At 47.2% G+C, this 24507-nt stretch overlaps 1 protein-coding gene across 6 annotated transcripts in view; it reads left to right on the top strand.

Annotated features, from left to right (window-relative positions):
* Window positions 1-6045, top strand: part of LATS2 (large tumor suppressor kinase 2) — an 81738-nt gene extending 75693 nt beyond the window's left edge. For 5 of the 6 annotated variants that reach the window (XM_027116702.1, XM_027116703.1, XM_027116701.1 and 2 more), the window contains 2 exons: window positions 537-643; window positions 3872-6045. In XM_027116702.1, coding sequence (XP_026972503.1) covers window positions 537-643; window positions 3872-4369 — 605 coding nt within the window. In that variant the 3' untranslated portion in view covers window positions 4370-6045. The other variant, XM_027116706.1, reaches the window with a different exon arrangement.
* The last annotated feature ends 18462 nt before the right edge of the window (window positions 6046-24507 follow it).

The raw sequence follows: 24507 nt of genomic DNA on the forward strand, positions 1-24507 counted from the left end.
CCAGGAAGCCTCCCCGGGAAGCCTCATCACTGGTCTCACCTGACCTCGGGTCACAGAATTTCTGCTTTTTAGTTTCTATGATTTTAACTTGCATCTGTTCGTGTTCTTTAAGAACCTAAAATTCTGGTTATTATTGTTACTAACAATAACAGTAATCTTTTAAAATTAAAAAGCCTTTTATTACAAGAGCATACGGTGTTTATCACAGACTAATGGTGGAAAATAAGAAAATGCTCGTGACCACGCTCCTCCCACGTGGAGACCGTGGACACCCCGGCAGCATTTTCTCGCAGACTGTTCTGAGCCCCGCATGCCGGAGGTGGTGACGTCACGCGTGCGCCGCCGGGTGCGGAGACGGTGGCATCACGTGTGCGCCGACACGTGCGGGAGGCCGTGACATCACACGCGCGCCGTCAGGTGGGGCGGTGACGTCACCTGTGCGCCGCCTGGAGCTTCCCCGCCGACGTGAGCCGGTTCTCTCGGGGTGTGTGAGGAGGGTGTGTGCGGGGTGGGAGCTGAGTGACGCTGTCTTTCAGGATACACCCAGCTCTGCGACTGGTGGAGTGTTGGCGTGATTCTCTTCGAGATGCTGGTGGGGCAGCCGCCCTTCCTGGCGCCGACTCCCACGGAGACCCAGCTGAAGGTAATGGGGCACGTGGTTTTCTGATGAACCCAGGAGGCTTAGGCCAACATTTGACCTTTTATTCTGAATAGTGTAGGGACGTCATTTGTATGTCATGGGATGTTTTCAAGTATTCTTGTTATTACCTATTAATTTTTTATCTGGGTAAGTAGAGGCACAGGGTCAGAGCTGAGCTGTGATGCGCGCGTGAACCTGAACCATGGTCACCTGCCGATGTGGTGCTTGCAGGTGAGAACTAGGGGTGGGCGGAGCACCGAGGCCGCAGGTCTGGGCCCGGCGGCAGGTGTGCCGTGCAGCAACCAACACGGCTTTGAGACTGTGCCCGAGGAAATGGGTTTGATACTTGGATGTTCTGTCGTTACCGTTGGCCAGTTACAAGCTATGTGTCAGGCTAGTTGTACACAGTTCTGATATTCATTTCAAGTAATTAAAAAGTTACTGCGTCAAGTAATAACTCAGTACTGAAAAATTAGTTTTAGAATGGTAGCCATTTACTGTCTGAAATGAATGATTTGATTACTTAAAGACTGAATAGCGAACCTGATGAAACTTTTGGAACTTCTCAGAACAGTGCCCTTACACATGTTCACTGACAGTTCTAGGATGTAGTCACATACCCCGGAGTCCACAGGAGACCCGAAATTAATAACCTCTTAATTAGAAAAACCCTAAATGAAGGCTTGGTTTTTTTATAGTAACAGTGAAATTGGAATTTGGCATTATTTATATCCTAATTGAATTGCTGAATTAGTTACCAATTTGTCTGCATGATAATAACCCAATTTTTAAAATTGTGGTGAAGTTTACCATTTTAACTACTTTTAATTGTACAATTCAGTGGCGTTAAGTACATTCACAATGTTATGCAACAGTCACGGCTACCTATTTCAAGACATTTTCACCATCCCAAGCAGGAGCTTAACTACTAAATGATAACTCCATTCCTCCCTCCCCTCTGTCCCTGTAACAGCTCTTGTATCAATACTTTCTGTCTCTATGAAGTTGCCTGTTCTAGGGACCTCATATAAGTGGAATCATACAGTATTTATCCTTCTGTGTCTGGCTTATTTCATTCAGCATAATGTCTTCAAGGTTCATCCATGTTGGAGCCTCTGTCAGAATTTCCTTCCTTTTTAAGGCTGAATGATATTACGTTGTATGTAATATTGAGTAATACTCCATTGTGTGTAAATAACATTCCATTTTTTTAATCCATCATCTGGCAATGGACATTTGGGTTGTTTCCACCTTTCGGCTCTTGTGAGTAGTGCTGCTGTGAACATAAGTATGTGTACAAGTATCTGTTTGGTCCCTGCTTTCAGTTCCTTTGGGGATATACCCAGGAGTGGAATTGCTGGGTCATAGGGTCATTCTATGTTGAAACTTGCTGAGGAACCTCCATACTGTTTCCATAGTGGCGGCACCATTTTACATTCCCACCAACAGTGCACAAAGGCTCCTGTTTCTCTACATCCTTGCCAACACTTAATTTCCTTTTGTTTTTTTAAAAATAGTAGTTATTCTAGGGGGTGTGAGGTGGTATCTCATTGTGATTTTGATTTGCACTTCCCTAAGGTTCAGTGATGTTGAGCCTCTTTTCATATGTTTCGTGTTTGTTTGTAGATCTTCTTTGGAGAAATGTCTATTCAAGTCCTTTGCCCTTTTTTAATTCGGTTCTTTGGGTTTTTGTTGTTTAGTTGTAGTTCTTTATATAGTCTGGATATTAATTCCTTGTCAGCTATATGCTTTGCAAATACATTCTCCCATTCCATGGTTTGTCTTTTCACTCTGTCAGTAGTGTCCTTTGATGCACAAAAGTTTTAAATTTTGATTAAGTCTGTTTTATATATATTTTTTGTTTTATTGCCTGTGCTTTTGGTATCATATCCAAGAAATCATTGCCAAATCCAACGTCATGAACGTTTTCCTTTATGTTTTCTTCTATGAGTTGTATAACTTTGGCTCTACTAAAACAGCAACTCAGTTTCAAACCAGCCCTCGTACCGCCTGCCCCGTGCCACTCCTGGTTATATTGGCCTTGCTTTATCCTGACTCCAGGTGTAAACAAGAAGTCCCTTAGGCTTCCTCCTCACAGCAGACAGGTCTCTGTGAGCGTCCTGATGGCTGATGTGTGTGGTTGAGCACCACCAGCTGGGGGTGGCTTCCTCGCCCTGTGCCTCAGGCTGTGGGCTCCTCCTGAAACCACACCAACCGTTTGTAGCTGCTCAGAGCCTCCTATGTCTGTTCTGTTCTCCCATCGTGAAATTATCAAGATCTTTTTAAATTAAAAAAAGTTATTTTCATTGAAGTATAGTTGATTTACAATATTGTGTTAGTTTCAGGTATAGCAGCAAAGTGATTCAAGTATATATTATTTTCAGATTCTTTTCCATTACAGGTTCTTACCAGATATTGAATATAATTCCCGGTGCTATCCAGTCGGTCCTTGTTATCTATTTTATATATATTGAATAGTAGTGTGTATCTGTTAATCCCAAACTCCTAATTTGTCCCCTCCTTCCCTCCCTCTCCCCTTTGGTAACCATAACTTTGTTTTCTATGTGTGTGAGTCTGTTTCTGTTTTGTAAATAAGTTCATTTGTATCATATTTTAGATTCCACACATAAGCGATATCATGTGGTATTTGTCTTTCTCTGTCTGACTTCACTTAGTATGATAATCTCTAGGTTCATCTGTGTTGCTGCAAATGACGTTATTTCATTCTTTTTTCATGGCTGAGTAGGATTCCATTGTATATATGTAACACATCTTTATCTATTCATCAGTTGATGGACATTTTGCTTCCATGTCTTGGCTATTGTAAATAGTGCTGCTATGAGCATAGGGGTGCATGTATCTTTTTGAGTTATAGTTTTGTCTGGATATGTGCCCAAGAGTGGGATTGCTGGATCATATAGTAGCTCTATTTTTAGTTTTTTGAGGAACCTTCGTACTGTTTTCCATAGTGGCTGCACCAGCTTACATTCCCACCAACAGTGTAGGAGGGTTCCCTTTTCTCCACAGCCTCTTCAGCATTTATCATTTGTAGGCTGATGATGGCCATTCTGACCGTCGTGAGGTGGTGTACTGCACTGTGGTTTTGATTTGCATTTCCCTGATGATTCGCAGTGTTAAGAAATGATACGTTCTTTAACACCCTGTCCCGGGACGGCCCTCGTCGGCCTCAAGGTTGAGGAGGAAGGAACACTGGGTGTATTGTCCCTGCAGGTGATTAACTGGGAGAGCACGCTGCACATCCCCGCGCAGGTGGAGCTGAGCCCCGAGGCCCGGGACCTCATCGCCAAGCTCTGCTGCGCGGCTGAGCACCGGCTGGGCCGCAACGGGGCCGACGACCTGAAGGCCCACCCGTTCCTGGGTGCCATCGACTTCTCCAGCGACATTCGGAGGCAGCCTGCCCCCTACGTGCCCACGATCAGCCACCCCATGGACACGTCCAACTTCGACCCAGTGGACGAGGAGGGCCCCTGGCAGGACGGCAGCGAAGACAGCTCCAAGGCCTGGGATGCGCTGGGCCCCCCGGGCAGCCGGCACCCCGAGCACGCCTTCTATGAGTTCACCTTCCGGAGGTTCTTCGACGACAACGGCTACCCGTTCCGGTGCCCCAAGCCTGCGGTGGCCGAGACCGGGACTGAGGCCGAGCAGCCAGCTGCGGGGGGCCCGGCCCCGGGGGCACAGGCTGGGAGCTGCCAGCCCGTGTACGTGTAGACCCTGGGGGACCGGGAGGTCAGCCCCTCAGGTCAGTCGGCCGATTGCCCCTCGAAAGTCTGGTCTGCACCCAAAACCAAAGCAGAAAAGCTTCTGAAAGAGGACTCGCCTCTGACGTCTCCTCCACATTCTGGTTGACGGCGGGGCGGGTGTCAGCATGGCCTGGAATTGGCTTTTGAGGACCTTCACTGCATTAAAACAATATTTTTTAAAATTAGTACAGTTTAGAAAGAGCACTTATTTTGTTTATAGCCATTTTTCTTACTAAATTATAGGGATTAATTTCGACAAATCATGCTGCTGTTATTTTCTACGTTTGTATTTTATCCACAGCACTTATTCACATTTAGGGAAAGACGTAAAGATTGAAGAACATGTGATAAGAAATCTCTGTGCAATAATGTAAAAAAAAAAAAAGATAACACTGTTCTGATGTTACTGATACCATTTTATTCACACAGTGGTTTTTGTTTTATATTTTTCCCACATTTCAAAATTGTGATATATGTTAAAAGCTGCTTTTGTTTTGTTCTGTTTGCTTTTTGCATATTATAGTATAATAGGAAGTGTGAGCAGGTGATCACGCGGGTGTGACTTCAGATGCCAAGTGTGGAGAGATCGCTGCATGAACAGGGTTTTTCTGTTAAAGCGTGACCGTGTCTTGCCATTCACAGCGGGTTCTGTGAATACGTTTTGAGTGAGTAATTCTGGACAGTGTGCTGATGCCGTGTCGTCCTGTGGTGACTTCCTCGCTGTGACTGCACCCCTCCTCTCTCGTTGAGGAAATGCACGTGTGCCTGAGAGCTGATGTGACTGTATGTGTCTCGGGTGTGATTGGATTCTTTGGGGGGCAAAGACGTTTGTCCTGCACAACACTTGTATACATCAAAAGGGATTCTCTTAGCTCTGCCAAAAAAACATAAGTTAGTCGTGGACCTCTGTCTGCTTCGCGAGTCAGGGTGCTGTCCTGGTGGTGCAGGCGCCGCGGGTAGCGGAGCCCCACCCGGCAGGCACCCTGCGGAAGGGCAGCGATCGTGGGGCTCTCTCACCGCGTCTCTCGTGTGCTTTGAAGGATGCATCTTCGTTTGGTTTTAGAAGCACATTCTTCTAATCTTTGTGAAACAGCGAAGTGATGTTGAAAAGAAAAGATATTTAAGCCATACATATTTTCTTAGGAGTGTAAATGTATATATAACTACATAGATAAACACAAAATATTCCTATTTCAAATTAGTATGATTCCTATTTAAAGTGATTTATATTTGAATAAAAAGTTAAATTCTTTTTTTGCTTTTTAAAAACCTGATGCATCATATTTTTCATTATATTATTCCACGTATTTTTCCTTGAGGTTTTTAGCATAATGTATCCATTAGTTAGTGTATCTCTAGGCAGCACACTTACGCGTCTATCGATGGCTAAACTGAAGAAGATGATTCCTGTGTACTGGTTTACATGTGTGTGAGTGGCAGGTTCTGGGTCTGCTGTGCTGTGTCGTGACTGTCAGTGTTTCTCTAGTTTTGCAGTAACGCCGTGTTGTTATTTACGCTCTGACAGACGTCATGTGGTAGGTTCTTTCTCAGGAACTCAATTTAACTATTATTTATTGATATATCATTGCCTTTGAAAAGCTTCTACTGGCACAATTTATTATTAAAGTTTTGAATCCAAATCCACTGGTGTCAAGCTTCATTGGAATCTGTAAGTTCTTGCTTATATCATGTGTTGCCACTCCCCCAGGCTTTCCTGTGATTCGCGCGCGGCCAGGGCTGCCATCAGGAGGGGGAGGGGGAGGGGAGGGGGAGGGGGGAGGAGACGCCCCCCCCCCCCAGAGGAGAGCGGGTTTCAGGTCAGCACACGGTCCAAGCAGGGGTGCGGTTGTGTGACCAGCTTCTCTTCGCGAAGGTGGTGACAAGTGTATGGCATTAGATTGTCGAGCGGGTAAAGTGGGGTGTCAGGGAAATCGTGAGTGGGAGCTGATTCTCCTGCTCGGGACAGTTACACTGACAGGACAAGGCTAACACCTCACCTTTGCTTTAAGATGGTTGATGGCATTAAGAAATACAGAAAATATCGTTTGTTTTACTCTGAGTTGGTCTTTTGAAAGGTGCAGTCACGTGGTCCCCACTGGGCAGTCGCGACTCCACCAGGCCGCCTCCGACCCTGTCCCAGCGGGTAGGGGCCCCCCTTACTGCCGGCCCCCGCTTTCCTCTTAGGCTGCCACGTTGGGGAGGCATCGTCAGCCGACGGGCGTGGAGGTCCCAGCGTCCTGCCCTAGCAGGAGTCCCGGCACGTCACCCCAGCAGGACGCTGGGGGCTCTGCTGGCAAGGCCGGGGGCAGGGATTTCTGGTCTGACTGGCTGTACTGGAGCAGTTACCGCCCGTCTGTCTGCCATCTCCTCTGCGTCGGGGGTCGGGCTGTCGCTGGGACCCGCCTTGCTGGTACTTGCAGGTTGCTGGGCTCAGCTCCAAGCCTGGAACCGGAAAGAAACCCCGGAGCACGTAGCGCTGCGTCGTTCCTCAGGCCCCGAGGCCCAGCTCCTCTGCCGCCGCCTCCCCACCTCTCAGGGTCTTCCGTCCTGCCTGCCGTGTCCAGGGGTTTGAGGTGTACTTGGTGGGAGGCGTAGGAACAATCTGCTCCATCTTCCTGGAGGTGGAAGTGGGTTTCGGTTTCAATTTCAGTTTCGAGTAATGAAGGCTCACAGCTCACCTCCGTCACGCCGGCCACGTTGCGCAAGCTTGTCGCCGTGGTGCTCAGCGGCCCACGCTGGACAGCACGGGTCTGCGCAGATCCTCTGGCTGTGCGTTAGCCCTTGCGCTGACACCTGGCAGAATCTGGGCGCTAGCGGAGCAGTTGGCCTTCATCTCTTTCTCATGTGTCATTCCGTCTTGGGTAGTGGAGAGACCACCCTTCCTCGCAGCGGGTCAGCTGACCTGACCACCCACAGTGTCCAGCCTTCAGCTCCAAAGCATCGCGCCCTCTTCCTTTCCTGCTTGCCCGCCGCTCTGAACGCGCGGACCCTCCTAAAGTCACCAGCTTCCTGCCTTTTCTAAGCCGGTGACTGGTGTCTCCAAAAGGATCAGAGTAGCTTATGGGTCCAGGACCCGGGTATAGACGTGGAGCCCGCCTCCCCACCCCTGCAGTGGGAGCTCGGAGTCTTAACCACTGGACCGCCTGGGAAGTCCCCAAATTATATTATTTTCAGAAAAAGAGTCTCTGTCCATATCTCGCCATTTCCTGCTTCCCAAACACAGCCTCTCCCATGTCTTCTATGTCATTTTTCTGGCATTTTCACTGATAGGCTCTTAATGATATTTCTTGATTTACTTATTTTAAATATTTTCTATCAATGACATATATGGTAATTCTCTTATAGGCCTCCCTCAACCTCTGTTTCCTAGTGTAAGTTCTCTCACAACTTTTAGTTAAATCAGTTATCAACGTAAATATTATGAAGACTATGCTGGGGAATTCCCCGGCTGTCCAGTGGTTAGGACTTTCACTGCCGTGGCCCCGGGTTCAATCCCTCGTTGGGAAACTAAGATCCCATAAGCCTCGAAGTGTGGCCAAAAACAAAAACAAAAGACTGCTAGGTTGTCTTTGAGCCAAATAGTGTATTCTGATTATGTTTCCTTCTCATACAAAAAAATTTTCCTCTTGGACTTAGTAATTACCTTGTTTTTCAGCTGCCCTTCAAGCCTGACAAACAGCTGTCATCTTGGGAATTCTCTTTGTCACTTTCCTGTGTTGGATCCCATTTTGCCAAATGCCGTATCTTCCTTTTCCTCAGTTTACACCTGGAAAAAAGTTGGGGTTCTTGCTTGTCCAAAAATGTCCCTTTTCTACTTTATTGAAAATATAAATAAATCTAAGATTCTAGGATGAAATTCACGCAGCATTTTGGAGGCATTAGTCCTCTGTTTCCCAGGTTCACAGTCTTGTTGAATACCCTTTCTCTCTAGAAGCTTCTAGAATCATCTCTGTCTACCCTGTGGTCTACACTTTATGGCGACGTTCCTCCATTGGTTTCGTTTATTGTCCTGAACACTGAGGCTTCAACCTAGAGATGTGTGCCCTTTGGCTCTGGAGAATTTTCTTGCATTATTTTTTAAAAATATTTATTTATTTATTTATTTTGGCTACACTGGGTCTTAGTCCCGGCATGCAGGCATCTTAGTTGCCGCATGCATGGAGGATCTAGTTCCCTGACCAGGGATTGAACCTGGGCCCCCTGTATTGGGAGTGCCGAGTCTTACCCGCTGGACCACCAGGGAAGTCCCTTCTGGCATTATTTTGAACTTTATTCCCTCCAAAGATTCTCCAACTCCTCAGCCGATTCTCTGATCTCTTATATTTATTTCCTGTCATCCATGTTTTTTTTATTCCACTTTCTGGAAGGTTTCATTGACTTCATCTTACAGATTTCATATTAAATTTTGGGGGCGAAGGTATTATCTTTTTAATTCCCAAGAGCTCATTCTTGTTCTCCAATCAGTCTGTCCGTCCCTGTTTTATGTCTTCAGTATTTGTGTTTGTTATCCCTCTTATCATTTCAAGGGTTTTTAAATTCTGCTTCCAAATTGTCTGTATTTCCTCTGGGCTCCTTTGTGTTATGTTTTTGCTGCTTGTTCTTTGTTTTACTCTTTCTCCAAATTCATGTTGGAGGCTTTCCTTAAATGACTCTGACCATCGTTTTTTTTAAAATAACTTTAATGAGATATAATTCACATAAGTACAAAAAATTCACCCAATTAAGGTATATCATTCAGCAGTTTTTAGTATATTCACAGACTTGCAGAAACATCACCACAATCAACTTGAGAACATTATTATCACTCAAGAGAGGCCGGGTTCCCTTCGGCCGGAACTTCCATTGTTCGCGACCATCACAAGTGCACTCCTCAGACAACCACTGATCTACCCCCTGTCTCTATGGATTTGCCCCTTTTGGACATGTCATATAGATGAGATCATACAGTAAGAGGCCTTTGGTGACTGGCTTCTTTCACTTAGCATCATACTTTAAAGTTTCACCCACGTGGTAGCACTGTCAGTATGTCTTTCCTTTTTATTGTCAAATAGTATTGCGTTGTGTAGATTTATCCCATTTTATTTCTCCTATTTATCCAACAGTTAGTGAACATTAGAGTTATTTCCGCCTTTCGGCTATTGTGCACAGTACTGCTCTGAGCATTCATATGCAAGTGTTTGTGTGGACATACTTTATTTCTCTTGGGTGTCAGCCCAGTAGTGGCTTTACTGGGTCAAATGGCAACACTATGAACCTTCTGAGGTGGTGCTAGACTGTTTCCAGAACAAGTGCACCATCTTACATTCTCTCCAGCAATGTATGATGGCTCTAATTTTTCCACATCCTCACCAATTTCATTTTTTCTTTTTGGTGTTCTTTGATGCCCCCCCCCCATTTTTTTATTTTGCTAAGTCCAATTTATCTATTTTTTTTTTCTCCTGTTGTTTTTGCTTTGGGTGTCCTATCAGAGAAGACTTTGCCCAACCCAAGGCCATGAAAACTTACTCCTGTATTTTCTCCCAAGACTTTTATAGTTTAACCCTTCATTTAGGTCGGTGATCCATTTTTAGTTTATTTCTGAGCAGTGAGATGAGGGGTGTGGTTTCACTAGTGTGCGCGTGAGTAGCAGGGAGTCCCAGAACCGTTTGTTGAAAAGACTAACCATTCTTTCCCCGTTGCATTGCCTTGGCACTCTTGCCGAAAATCAACTGACCCTAAAGTTTTAAAGGTCTGTCTCTGGACTGCCCATTATGTGTACTTGCCCTAGTGTCAGTCCTTACCGTCCATTCTCGTGTAAGAGCTCAGCACTGACCACTGACTGGAAGCCCCCCAGAGGTCAGGGAGTGTGCTTTGGTGGCTGTGAGCCTGAGGTCTTTTTGTGTTTGCAGGGAGGGCATGCCTGCTGGTGCCTGCTGGTGGTCACACACCCAGGTACGGGCCTTCCCTGTGCACCCCTCCCCCTCCCTCGAGAGCCCTGCCCCGCTGCTTCCACTTGGCCGTGTGCTCCGTCTCCGGGAAGGATCTTCCATGGTGTGGAAAGAAGCCTCCTTGCAGCGTGACGGCTACCTGAAAAGGGTCCCCAGTTACTCGGCCTCTGGCCCTGCCGGCGTGTCTGTGACTCTTAGATGGGCCACTGCGGGCCCTCCTCACTCAGTGCCTTGTTCCTGCGCTTTCTGTTTGCACTGAGAGCTCTGCCTGTCTCCCGGGACCACAGGGGACCGGCTCCTCCTGTCTCAGTGTGTTGTTCGGGCCCAGCTGGCTACGGATCAGTCCTCTGGAGGTATCTGCATCCTCCCACTTCCCTGACACCATTAATGTGACAGGAGAGAGGTTTTATAAATTAACAAAACTTATTTTTCAGAGCAAAATGGAGCGGAAGTACAGAGAGTTCCTGTCCACCCCATCCCCAGACACACAGCTTCCCCCCAGTGTCAGCATCCCCCCCAGGGTGGTACCTTTGTGACGGTCAGAGAACCCACACCGACACGCCGTCATCTCCCAGAGTCCACAGTGTGTATTAGGGGGTCCCTCTTGGTGGCGTACTTGCTATGGTTTGGACAGCTGTACAATGATGTGTATCCACCTTATACTCTCACTTGGAGTAGGGCTGCCCTAAGAGCCCTCTGTGCTCCACCTATTCACCCCTCCCTCCCTGTAACTCCTGGAAACCACTGAGGTCTTTTTACTGTTGCCATAGTTTCGGCTTTTCCACAACTATGGAATCACACAGTCTGTAGCCTTCTCAAATTGGCTTCTTTCACTTAGTCATATGCACTTAAGGTTCCTCCAGGTCTTTTCATGGCTGACAGCTCATTCCTTTTTAGCACTGAATTATATTCCATTTTCTGGATGGACCACAGTTTATTCATTCACCCACTGAAGGACATGTTATTTGCTACCCAGTTTTGGCAATTATGACTAAACCTTTTATAAACATCCAGGTGCAGATTTTTGTGTGGACATACTTTTTGACTCATTGGGGTAAGTACTAAGGAGTGCAGTTGCTAGACTGTATGGTGGGAGTGTGTTTAGTTTCGTAAGAAACCGCCAAACTATCTTCCACAGTGGCTGTACCATTGTGCGTTCCCACCAGCAGTGAGTGAGGGTTCCTGTTGCTCCACATCCTTGCCAGCTTTTGGTGTTGTCAGGGTTTGGGATTTTGGCCATTCTAATAGGTGTGTAGTGTGGGTCGTTTTAATTTGCTTGCATTCTCCTGATGATACGTGATGCGGAATGTGTTTCTGTGTGCTTTCTTGCTATCTGTACCCCTTCTTTGGTGAGGTTTCTGTTGAGACCTTTCGCCTATTTTTTGACCACATTGTTTGTTTTCTTACTGCTGAATTTTAAGAGTTCTTTGTATATTCTGAATAACAGTACTTTATCAGATGTGTCTTTTGCAAGTATTTTCTCCCAGTTTGTGGTTTATCATCTCATTCTCTTGACAGTGTCTTTCACAGAGAAGTTTTTAATTTTAATGAAGCTCAGATAATCAATTCTTCCTTTCATGGATTGTGCCTTTGGTATTGTATCTAAAATGTCATCGTTGGTACTTCCCTGTCGGTCCACAGGTTAAGGCTATGCTTCCAATGCAGGGGGCGCGGGTTTGATCCCTTGTCGGGGAACTAAGATCCCACATGCCGTGCAACTCAGCCAAAAACAAAAGTCACTGTCATACCCAAGATCATCTAGGTTTTCTCCTATGTTATACTCCAGGAGCTTTATAGTTTTCTGTTTTACATTGAGGACCATGATTTTTGGTGAAAATAATTTTTGTGAAGGGTGTAATGTATGTGTGTCTAGATTCACTTTTTTGCATGAGGATGTCCAAGTGTTCAGGGACCATTTGTTGAAAAGACAATCTTTGCCTTTTCTCCTTTGTCAAAGATCAGTTGACTATATTTATGTCTGTTTATTTGAATGTTGATCCAGCCTCTCTTACCTGGGACAAATCACACTTGGTTGTGGTGTATAATTCTTTTTATACATTATTGGATTCGATTTGCTAATATTTGTTGAAGATCTTGCATCTATGTTCATGAGCGATATTGGTCTGTACTTTTCTTGTAACATCTTTGTCTGCTTTGGGTATTAGGGTAATGCTGGCCTCATAGAATAAGTTATATTCCCTTGGCTTCTATCTTCTGGAAGAGATTATAGAGAACTGGTATGAGTTCTTCTTTAGTTTTTGGTAGAATTCACCAGTGAACCCATGTGGGCCTGGTGCTTTCTGTTTTGGAAGGTTATTCTTTGTTGATCTAATTCCCTTAGTAGATACAGGCCTATTCGGATGATCTGTTTCTTCTTTTTCTTCTTCTTGTTCGTTTGTTTTTTAAAATCTGTTTCTTCTTGTGTGAGTTTTGGCAGCCATTGTGTTTCAGAGAACTGGTCCGTTTTATCTAGGTTGTCGGGTTTACCCTCCTAATGCTCATGTGCTGGTGATAATCCCCTCCTGCATTTCTGATATTAGCAATTTGTGTTTTCTCTCTTTTTTTGTTAATAAGTCTGGCTAGAAGCTTATTGATTTTATTGATCTTTTCAGTGAACTGGCTTTTGGTTTTATTAATTTTTCTCTTCTGATTTCCTATTTTCAATTTCAGTAGTTTCTGCTCTCTTAAGTCTTTATCATTTATTTTCTTCTGCTTACTTTGTATTTGATTGCTCTTTTTCTAGCTTCCTAAGGTGAAAGTTTAGTTTATTGATTTTATATTCTTCTTCTTTTCTAATATATGCATTCAATACTATAAATTTCCCTCTTGTCACTGCTTCTGCCACATTCCACAAAATTTGATAAGCTATATTTTCATTTTCTTTTAGTTTAAAATATTTTAAAATTTTCTTGAGATTTCTTCTTTGACCCATGTGTTATTTAGAAGCATGCTGCTTAATCTCCCAGTATTCTGGCATTTTCCAGACATCTTTCTGTTATTGATTTCTGGTTTAACTCCATTGAGGTCTGAGAGCTATGATTTCTGTTTTTTGAAAGTATAAAAGTGTGTTTTGTGGCTCAGAATTCAGTCTATCTTGAATGTTCTTACTAAAATGAAGAGGATTGGTTGAAAATCTGTTTTAGAAGTTACCCAGATCATCTCCACAACTCTAGCCAGACAAGTGGCTGCCTTTCCCCCAACTGGAAAAAGACGGGAAAGTTTTCTCTGAGGATGGTAAGCTGGAGGGTTGCTATGGTTACAAGGCACTCTGTTTGGGACAGAGCTATGAAGTGAATATGTGCGTATTGACTCCTTCAGCCCTCTTCTCCCACTCAGCGCTCGGAATACCGGCAACAAGTTTGTCATCCTCTGGGCAGGAGACTGGTGGTCTCCTCTGGGGCCTCTGAACAGCCCAGGAGGAAAAGACTGGAAGATACTGATATCAAGGTTCTCCAAGTAGAGGGCCCGGCGGGATTACCTCGCATGGCAGCTTCCTGTGCACACGCAGAGCTTCCCATCAGCATTTCCACGGCCAGCCCTCACATAGGAACCTCTGAAGAGTAATGTGAGGCTGACGTGGACGACGCAGACGAAAATGAGCCCGAATGAGACTGTAGAAGAAGAGCTTCAACAAACTGTCACTGATGTTCTCAAGGTAAGAGAAGATGTTGCAGCCTTGAAACAAGAAGAGAATATATTTAAAAGGAACATTCAGAGGACAAGAGGGAGGACTTTGGAAAATTAACAATGCTAGCAAAAATTGAAGTCCGTGGAAAGTTTGGACAGTAAAGTCAAGGAACTCTCCCAGAAAAAAAGAGCCAAAAAATGAAGAAATGGAAAATAAAAGGGAAATGTAAGGAACGTAGAAGATACGTCCATGTCTATATCGGAACTGTGGCAGTTTCAGAAAAAGAAAAATACGTTAATGGAGTTGAGGAAATCTTCAACTCAGTAATTCAGGAAAATGACCTAGAGCTGAAGGATATGTTTTTAGATTGAAAGGAGCTGAAATGCCCAGAACAGTGGGTAAAAATAGACCCATACAAATGTGCATCATAAGATATTCCGGAACGTCTGGAACAGAGAGAATGCTACAAGCTTCGGAGAGATAAAACAGTCCATATACACAGGATCAAGAATCAGAAGGGCTTTGAAGGTAACACCAGCTCTAGACGTTAGAGGGTGATGGAACAAGGCCTTCACATTTTGTGAAAATAATTGTTTTCAACCTTAAACTCTATCCGCAGACAAGCTATTAATCAAGCGTGAGGGTAGAATAAAGACATTTCAGACATTCAAGAATTCAGAATGTTTTCCTCCCATATCCTCTTTCTCAGGAAGCTGGAAGCAGACATGGGGTCCAAGAAACGGGTCTGACAAAGGGGAGGAAGAAGGGGCTCAGTGGGAGCTGCTGAAGGGGTCCCAAGTGACAGCTGTGCCCCAGGTGCAGGGGGCAGGCTGCTCGCTCGGGACCAGCGGAGGGTCTAGGGTGGCCTTCGCTGGGAAGAGGTCCTTCGCCTGCCTTAGAGGAGATTCGGTACTTGGAGAACAGTTTGGGATTGGGTTTGGGTTGAGGATATAAAAAACTAAGCAAATGGAAAACACGAGCCAATTATTAATTCTAGGGAAAACTAAAGGTTGTATGGAAAAGTGAAAGTGATTATAGGAATAGTGTGGTTCGTTTGGGGATAGTCGTAGTAATATGTCAATTATTGACTTAACCAAACGTCCAAAAGTCTGACAACGTGTGTTAGGAAGACAAGGGAATGGGAAGGGCGTGCCTGGGTATCAGGGGAAGAGGGTTTAAAAGGAGCTAAGTTCTCATCTTCCATAACGGGAAGTAATTACATCATGCCGAGACGAAAACTCAAGACACTGCTTTACAAGGATGCAATCTGGGTACAAGTCCTTTGTCAGATATACATATTGAGAATATTTTATCCCATTTCCTTAATGGTGTCTTTTAAAGAGGAGGTTTTAATTCTGATGAAGCCAAATGTATTATTTTTCTCTTATTGTTAGTGCTTTTGCTATTCTATTTAAGAAATCGTTTCCTTCCTCAAGATCGTGAAGAAATTCCCCTGTGTCTTCTTCTAGAAGCTTTTTAGCTTTAGCGTTTATATTTGATCTGTGATCCACGTCTAAGTATTTTTGTGTTTAGTGATTTTTGCTAAAGTGAACATGTCTTACTCTTCCATTGACTTCCTGTGCCTTTTTGCGCATAGCAGGCACTTGTTAATTTGTTGTATTTTATCTATATGTTTACCTATATGTTCCTTCTTAGCAGGACCTATGAGACAGTCATTTGTGTTCTCCCTGACCCGTCCCCATCACACACCGCTCCACACGGTAACGACCCTCCGAAAAAGGAGCCCAGAGGAGCGAGGGCACCAGCCACGGCTGTTTGTCCCTGTGCCGCGGAGCCAGGCAATGCTGTGTTCCTCAGATGCAGAAGGTGCATCTCGCAGGCACAGGTAGAGCCCGCCTGGGAAGGCCGCACACGCTGGGTACTGGGCATGGGCAGTGGCTGGCCCTGGGGTCCGTCTTCTGGCCTTTTCTTCCTGGGATTTCACGTGCCGAGATGCTGGCGTTCAGTTTCCGCGCTCTGAATTCTAAGCCAGCCTGTAAGCCACGGCCACTTCTTTTCTCCCTGGGAACTCTTTGATCTTAAGCTTTATCTCCCAGTAGCATGGAGTCTCGTTTCAAAATAAACCCCACCTGGGAGTGCACACAAAGTCAATATTAGTAACTCGTTAGTGCTTAGACACAAACATGTTTTTACTTTCATCTACCCAAATACAAAGTAAAAAGTCAACCACAATCATGGAATGCAGCCACCAGCTTCCTGCTGAGAAAACCCAAATCTGCAGGGACTTCCCTGGTGGCGCAGTGGTTAAGAATCCGCCTGCCAATGCAGGGGCCATGGGTTCGAGCCCTGGTCCAGGAAGATCCCACATGCCGCGGAGCAACTAAGCCCGCGCGCCACAACTACTGAGCCTGCGCTCTAGAGCCCACGAGCCACAACTACTGAGCCCACGTGCCACAACTACTGAGCCCGTGAGCCTAGAGCCCGTGCTCTGCAACAAGAGAAGCCACCACAATGAGAAGCCCGCGCACTACAACAGAGAGTAGCCCCTGCTCACTGCAGCTAGAGAAAGCCCCCACGCAGCAACGAAGACCCAAGGCAGCCAAAAATAAATTAAAAAACCCCCAAAAACAAAAAACAACCAAATCTGCATTGGTTCCATCACCATCGAACAAGGACAGGAGCAGGGGGGACACTGAAGGCAGAGCTGGGCCGAGATCCTGCCGCATCTCCCAGGACACTCGCCAGCTCTGGACTCGGCCATGGCTTCCAGCCCAGAGCATGTCCTTGTCCTCATTTCTCTGCGCGAAGGAATGACGTGAGGGGCTGTGGAGGACCAGCCCTCCCCCACCCCCTTGGGGCCCTCGAGACCACTGCCCGGACGTGAACTGCTCGTGCCCGCGTCCCGGAAACAGCCCCAGTCTGAGTGAATCATCTCCCTGATGAAGCACCTTCCATGATTTCCGTTGCCCTAAGACAAGGTGGTGCAGCGCTGGAGAACCTGGCCAGCCCAGCCCAGGCCCCTCGCCTGCGGGGGATGGAATCGTGGGAAGCTTCGGCTTCGGATGGACTTGACTTTCAGTTCCTGGCGGGTCTGAAGCTGTGTGACCTTGGGTGCTTTTCCTAACCTGGAAGAGTTGCTAAACACCTCAGAGGCTCAGGGCCCTTAATTCCTGAACACAAAATGATAACGGTGCCAGTGGGAGAATTAAATGAAAAGCATCTGCAAAGTGATGCAGATACTCTAGATGCCCCTGCCCGGCCGGTTCCCCTCTCGCCTCCCGCCTGGCAGCCACCTGAAGCCACTCCCACATGAATCCCTGTGCACTCGGCCCTCCTTTGCCTCTTTCCTTTACCTGAAATGTGCTTGCCTTCAGGCCTTCACCCGACATCTACCACGTGCCCTGAACACCAGGTCACCTGCGGGCATCGCCGCGAGGGCACGCCCGCCTAAGGCACCCGTGGTCTAGCCCAGCCAGGGAGCGGGCCTCTGGCCCAGGAGCCACACCTGTGTTGTCAGGGCTGAGGCTCCTCCGAGGCTCCCTGGAGGCATCGCTAGGACCCAGCACCGCTGGGCACAGAAGGAAGCACTTGAAGTGTCTGCTGAGTAAATGAGTGAAAATTAGTACCTGTTGATCCCCTCCCACCCTGGCGTCTGAGGGAGGGGTGCCGCCCTTGTTAAATATGACCGCAATCTCTCTGAGCCTCAGTCTTGTTGTCTGTAAAATGGAGCTAATACTAGTGTCTATTTCAGAGATTTTACTGGTAAAGATGAAGGGATACACTGCAGGTAAGGGATGCACTGATGATCTTTTAAAGCATTGGATCGCTGTCATCAAACCGTGCTGCCCTGGGTAAGTCACACAACTGTTCCTTCTCAGCCTGTGCATCTGTGAGAGGACAGCGCAGAGCCAAGTCATTTCTAAAGCTATTCAAGCCTTCAAGGATTTCTGTAAAGTCAGTGTTTAACAAGCTCATATGATTCTGACAGGGCGTTTATAGAATAAGCTCTCTTTTGTAGTAAGAAATTTGCAATTCAGGGGCGTGGGAGCACGGGACAGAGTCTAAAGCAGCTTTAGTAAATGAGTACAGCTGAGAAGTGATTCACTGAGAAGTGATTTTTATGGAATATTTTTTTTAAGTTTCTTAAATATCTACACAACATAGAGAAACTAGTTTTCAGCTATTAACCTAACTGCTGATCCCTTTTTGTGTCGGGAAGCCTCTCCAAACCTGCCTTCCCAGTGTCCATCACGAGAGCTCACTTCCCAGTGTCCATCACGAGAGCGCACTTCCCAGTGTCCATCACGAGAGCGCACTTCCCAGTGTCCATCACGAGAGTGTACTTTCTGTTGGTCCCTCAGAGAAGTAAGAGTTTACACTGGATGGTGTTTTTCAGCTTATTTTCATGCCTATGATCTCATTTAAAATTTGTCACGGGGAGGGACTTCCTGGTGGCCCAGTGGTTAAGACTTTGCCTTCCAATGCACGAGGTGTGGGTTTGATCCCCGGTTGGGGAACTAAGATCCCACAGGCTGCAGCCAAAAAGTAAAAAAAAAATAAGTAAATAAAGAGAAGATAATTTAATAAATAAATAAATAAACAAAGAGATAAAATTTGTCACAAACCTGAAAGATGGCAAATACTGGCAATTCACCGTTCAGCTGAGGAAACCAAGGACAGGGAGACCTGCCTGGGAGAGAGAACGCGTGTCACCTCTGTGCTCCCAGCCAAGGCTTCAGACTGCGTGTCCTTCTCAAAGACTCTGTTCAAAGAAGACACACGTTCTTCAAAATAAACAGCCCCGCGGTGGTTAGTTTTATGTGTCAGCTCGACCGGCCATGGCCTGCGCAGATGAAACATTATCTGCGTGTGTGTGTGTGAGGGTGTTTCTGGATGAGACGAGCATCGAATCGATGGACTCATATTTTCTGTATATTTCTTAAGTTTCCTACAATGAAAGCGTGATCCTCTACATCCTAATTGTAAGAAGGTAGAAATGGGGGCTCGGCTCTAGGGTCTAAGTGCACTTTTCGCTCTAAAATTCCATACGGTTCACAGTTCACAGCACACGAGGGTTTTTCCCTCCACTGGTATAGCAGGATGTAGTACAGGTTTGCTAATAGCAGTGCTGTCTGGCATTTCGCTTCTAAATCTCGGGCAGACTGCATTGTTATCTGTAGAACTTAAGTGCTGGGTCGTGTTCGTCTGCGGAGTTTGTCCACGCTGCCTGAGGACCAGACTGAGCTAGGACAGTAACGCGTGGAGAAGGTAATAACGTTTTACTTGTAAAGGTGACGTCACAGTGGCAGGGCAGCTGGTGCAGCACTTACTCATCCCAGGGGCGTGTTCCTTCCTCCAAGATGTGGTAACGCTTCTGACAGTTTCTTCAAGGCAAGGCGATGAGCCCAGCCTGCTCAGAAAGGCAGACCCAGGGGTGAACCCGGCGTCTGCGCGTGCGGCCATGTGCCGTCAGTCCCGATTTCCCGTCTTTGTTCCCACCTGGGGAGGTGGTGTGCAGAGGGAGAGGCGGGCGGTCTTAACAGCCTGCCCCGGGGCGGGGGTAGGGGGCCCCTGGCTGGCCAGGCCTGTCTTTGGGGCAGTCCGTTGCAAGGGAGGGCACTGCCTGCCTCGGGTCGCTGTGGGGGGCTGGCTGAGGCCCCGGCAGTCTCCGCTGGTGGCTCATGCGAGGGCAAAGCGGGGTCTCCAGCCCGGACGGGTCCCAGCCTGAAGCCCCTCAGCTTCTTGACTCTGCCCTCACGGTCAAGGCGGTGGTGCCCCTTCTGGACAAGTATCCTGGACCAGGTCCCAGGCCTTGGGTGATGACACACGGATTCCCGTTGGTCCCTCCCCTCCCCCGTCTGTCCCACGTTGAGTCCCCTCCCTGCAAAAGCCCGTTTCTCTACTTTCACAGCCGACCTTTACACGCCCCCTTAAGGCCAGAACCCGCATCTTCAGCACTCGCCCCTCCCCAGATGTGTTCCTGTCTCCTCCTGAGCCAGGGTGGCTCCGTGTGGTGGGTGCACCTCTTCCACCAGCTCCCGGTGGGTGGCTCCGTGTGGTGGGTGCCCCTCTTCCACCAGCTCCCGGTGGGTGCTGTGCTAGTCGCCCGAAGCCACGTCTGGTCCGGAGGGGCAGGTGCTTTGCGTACCTCCCCACGGCGCCCCGCTGGGGACTGTGCGCTGCTTCCCCTGGTCAGGTCGCCCCGCGGGAGCAGCGACCACCCGGCGGTCTCACGCTGTTCTTCCACAGGAAACAGAAATACGCTTGAGAGAAAAGAAACAGTTTCTTTTTGACAAATGCATGTCTTTGTACACAAGTCTTTTCTGCATCTCTCGTTATACCCTTTAGACATTTCCGAGTGGATTTTCTGGAAGGGGTGTGCTAACTTACACCCCGTGGGAGCGTGAGCTCTTAATACCGTTTGTGAAGGTTCTCTTAGTCTTTAAGTTAAAAACATTTATTTATGTTATTTATTTGGCTGTTCCGGGTCTTAGTTGCGGCATGCAGTATCTTTAGTTGCGATGTGCGGGATCTAGTTCCCTGACCAGGGATCAAACCCAGGCCCCCTGCATTGGGAGCGCGGAGTCTTACGCACTGGACCGCCAGGGAAGTCCCTCATTTCTGTATTTTGAATAAATGTACGACGTGATGTTTCCTGTGGGCTTTTCCTTCATTCCAGGCTCAAAGGCTTGGCCGGAGGTTGTTAAGATCTACACGTTCCATTCAGGGAGCCTGGGGACACCTGGGCTTCCCGAGGCGTGCAGGGCGGTGGCCCAGTTGCCACCAGTCAGCCCTCCAGACCCTCTCACTCCTGGCAGCAGAGACTTCTTCACTGGACGGACGTCGGCTCAGCCAGAGCTGTTGCCCGTCGGGAACCCTGTGTCACCCCAGTGGGAGAAGGAAAGCTGGGGAGAGGTGAAGTTTCAGGGCGGGAAGGGGAGCAGCTCCCAGCTGGCCTTGGGGCCAACCCCTCCCTTGGGTGGAGTCGAGGCCGTGGGTGACAAGCGGACCTCAGGAAGCCAGCTCAAGAAGGTACGTGGGAGATAGGTACGTGGGAGATCGGGTCCCAGGGCAAGCAGCAGCCTGGCCCCGGGCCTCACTCCTCCGGCCCCTCCGGCCCCTCCAGCGGCTGGCCTGGGACCCGTGCAGCCCCTGCGCGGGGAGGGCCACCCACAGGGCTCGGGTCCCTCAGCCCGAGGGCAGGGGGTTACCGGCGGGAGTGGGGAACTTACCATGAGGAGTCAGGTTCCAGCTCCAGGCCCCTCACCTGTGTGAGCCGTTTCTGTGTTACTACCTGAGGGTCCCCAACCTTTCATACAGTTTTATGAGCTTCATATCTTGATCTGCACCTGACGGGGGTCACAGAAGGAACCCTCGGTCTCCCACACACTTCTTTCTCTCTCCATCAGAGATGGCAGGAAGGAGGAAAAAGGGAGCTGATGCACACCTCCTCGACTCCCACTTCAGGCACCAAAGCACTTACGCAGAATGCATCAGAAGTCACGGCATCTGCCCAGAACGTCTCTACGGGACTGGCTACCCAGTGGGAAGTGGTCGTTTGATTTTGGACAAAGTTCTTGGAGGTGAGGGTGGAGATAAATATGTGCTGTTCCAAAGGATTGAGTCACCCAGGTTGGAAAGTCATAAAAGGATGTGTCGCTGTGGCTCTCAAACTGTGTGCCGAGGTGCCCATGTGCCGCCCACCCACGGGGCAACGAGGGGGGTTTCAGACTCTCAGGGAGACAGTGATGTTGGTTGGCTAGACTCTACCTACAAGCCAAGGTGGCTCACAGTTTCCACAGCACCTACACTACATTCCTCGCAATGACATACATCTTTGCAAAGCTGGGGTTTTACGGGTGCTTTGATGAAAAGCAAGCTCCTGGTGAAAGTCACTGTGCAGTGGGAAACAAAGGTGGCGGCAGCGTCGGGTCTTGTGCCAGGATTTGAGGAGCGTGCAGTGCCCGACAGGCACACACATCCCACTCGCAGTGGTGGTTACTTAAGAATGAAATTAAAATAGCATTTTCCTTTCAGTTTACTGTATTTTTTTCCCAGATGGCTACTAGGTTTTTAGGACACAGACACTTCTTAAACTGTTTGGAACGAACTACCTAATAAACGAACTGCTAGGCAGTCCTTTTGTCATAGAAGCCCTGAGAGAGCTGCTAAGAACCCATGAAGTGAGAACGTTTGGGAACCTGCCGTGGGCATCCCACCCCACCCACGGAGGCAACCGCAGATGCTGGGTTTTGGTCCGTCCTAGAGATACTTAATGCACGTGATAGCAGCTCACATTTATTTAACTTTTACTTTGTGTCAAGCGCTGTTCTAAGCTTTGTGTTTCTTAACGAACTTAATCCTAGAGATGAGGCCACAAAAGCGCCCGAATCCACATCCCCCCACCCCACCCCCAGTAAGGGCTTCAGGGGCCGAGCTGACACAGACCTGCTCTGCCTTACCTCTGTGCAAAGTCGGGGCATTAGCTTTAAATACGTGTCAATCTGATAGGAAAAAATAGCAGTTGTTAGAATGTTAGTTTCTTTAAACGCTTTTTTGTATCTTTTTTGGTCATTTATATTTATTCTTTCCATGACTGTCCTTTGTGAACATCTTTAAGCTTTTGAAATGTCACCGCTTTCTAGGTGTCTCTACAACATTAATGTGTTAATTATTTTGAAACACCCAATCAGGGGAAAGGTTGTCGTGCTAACTGGAACCTTCTCCTCCTCTAAACTTCAGTAGGTCAGATCCATTTTTTAAAATTAGGTGTTTACCTGCTAGACTCAGAAAACTAATCTTGAGCTTTTCCCTCATAGCTTCTAGGTTAAAATGGTTATTTGAGAAAAAATAAAAAGAGAAGACTCTCCCTACCTCATAAAAGAAACCTTAAAACGTTTGTCTCGGACAATCCATGACTGTGGGCACTGCAGAAGTCACTTCTGCTGACTGATTTTCTCGTAACAGGGGACTGTTTTTCTCCAAGTCTGAGGAAGAAATCGATGCTGTGTGACATTTTCTTATCCAGGTTTTCTGATATTCACGGCTGACCTTTGCTGACTGTCCTTCACTTCTCCACGTGAGACCTTGTTCCGCATCCTGGTTGGTCTGGAAGGGCTTTGGTGTCGCACTGCTGAGGCCTCCATTTACTGGCTGGCAGCCCCCTGAGTTCACGTGAGGAGTGGAGTTCTGAAGACTCGTGTAGGTTTCCTTTTATTATATTACTAGTTAGTCCAGATAGCTAACCTGCAGCACAGGTGTGACGCCCCAGCGCAATAAGGCCAACCCACTGCCCCCAGGTTGTGGCGAGGAAAGGGCAGCGTTTATTGTGTTTAACTGCAGGCCCCAAGCAAGGAGAACAGGCAGCTCAACGCTCAAAAGACCCAAACTCCCCGATGGCTTTCAGGGAAGGCCTTTTAAAGACAGGGGGAGGGAGGGGGCTTGTGGAGGGCGTGATCAGCTCGTGGACGTTCTTCTCATTGGTTGGTGGTGAGGTAATTGGGGGTCAACATCATCAACCTTCTGGTTCCAATTGGTCTGGGGTCTCCGTGCTTGTGGGCAGCACGCAGTTAACTTCTCCCACCCGGAGGGGGTTTTAGTATCTGCAAAAGAGCTCAAAGGACATGGCTCAGAATATGATCTACAGCCCTGGAGGAGGAGCTAAAGGTCCTTGACTTTGTTTAATGGCTAAACTATTATCGTTTTGTCTTGCTTGACTGCTTTCCTTTCTTTCTGCATTTTCTCACTTCTCTGATTAATTTACTCTTTGGAACTCGGGGAAGACCTATGAGGCAAAGTTTTCTCTATAGACAAGAGGCAGATGGAGGGCATAGCGGGGATGGGGGAGTGGGTGTGTGTGTGTGGTGTGTGTGTGTGTGTGTGTGTGTGTGTGTGTGTGTGTGTGTGTGTGTGTGTGTGTGTGTCTGTCTGTCTGTCTGTCTGTCTGTCCTGGGAAGGCCCCACAGAGTCCCAAACAGTCACATGTCAGCTATGATCTGGACTTCAAGAAAAGGTTGTTCCCATAGAGTTGCTTTTTCTTGGATCACTTCACTTTTTTTACCCAAAGAGTGATTGTTGTATAAAAATATAAAGGATTCCTTTTTCCAAATAAACCTGTCTTTTCCAATTAATCTAGGGTCCTTAGGAACTAGTAAAATAATGTAGGTGAAATACACCAGGTATATAGGTATTAACAGAGGAACAATATAGAAACTAAGATAATGCACTTTATAAGTGGATCTATGAGTATTTTTTAAATTATTATTTACTTTAATTAAGGAGAAATAACTAGAATCCACCTTGATGATTTCAAGAAGGCTTTAGTACTTGGAATGAAAAATAGTTTAAAGCTAGGGAAAGAAAGTAAAATTGTTGCCCTAAATACAGCTGCAGGTTTTCTTCCTAATTAAATTAGTTGTTTTTCCCCCAGAATTGTGACCTTAAAGAGCTGATGAACTGAAGATGAAGGCTTCAGTTCAAGGCAGAGGTGGCCCCAGGGCATCATCTCGGCAGCTTGGGGATTTTCTATTGAAGTGGCCAGTTGTTTGGATAAGTGGGGCTTCACACCTAGAGGCTTTAGAACTCCACAGG

The sequence above is a fragment of the Aethalodelphis obliquidens genome, unplaced genomic scaffold, assembly GCF_003676395.1.
Source record: "Aethalodelphis obliquidens isolate GAN/ISIS:26980383/991018 unplaced genomic scaffold, ASM367639v1 scaffold16, whole genome shotgun sequence".
Lineage (NCBI taxonomy): Eukaryota > Metazoa > Chordata > Mammalia > Artiodactyla > Delphinidae > Aethalodelphis > Aethalodelphis obliquidens.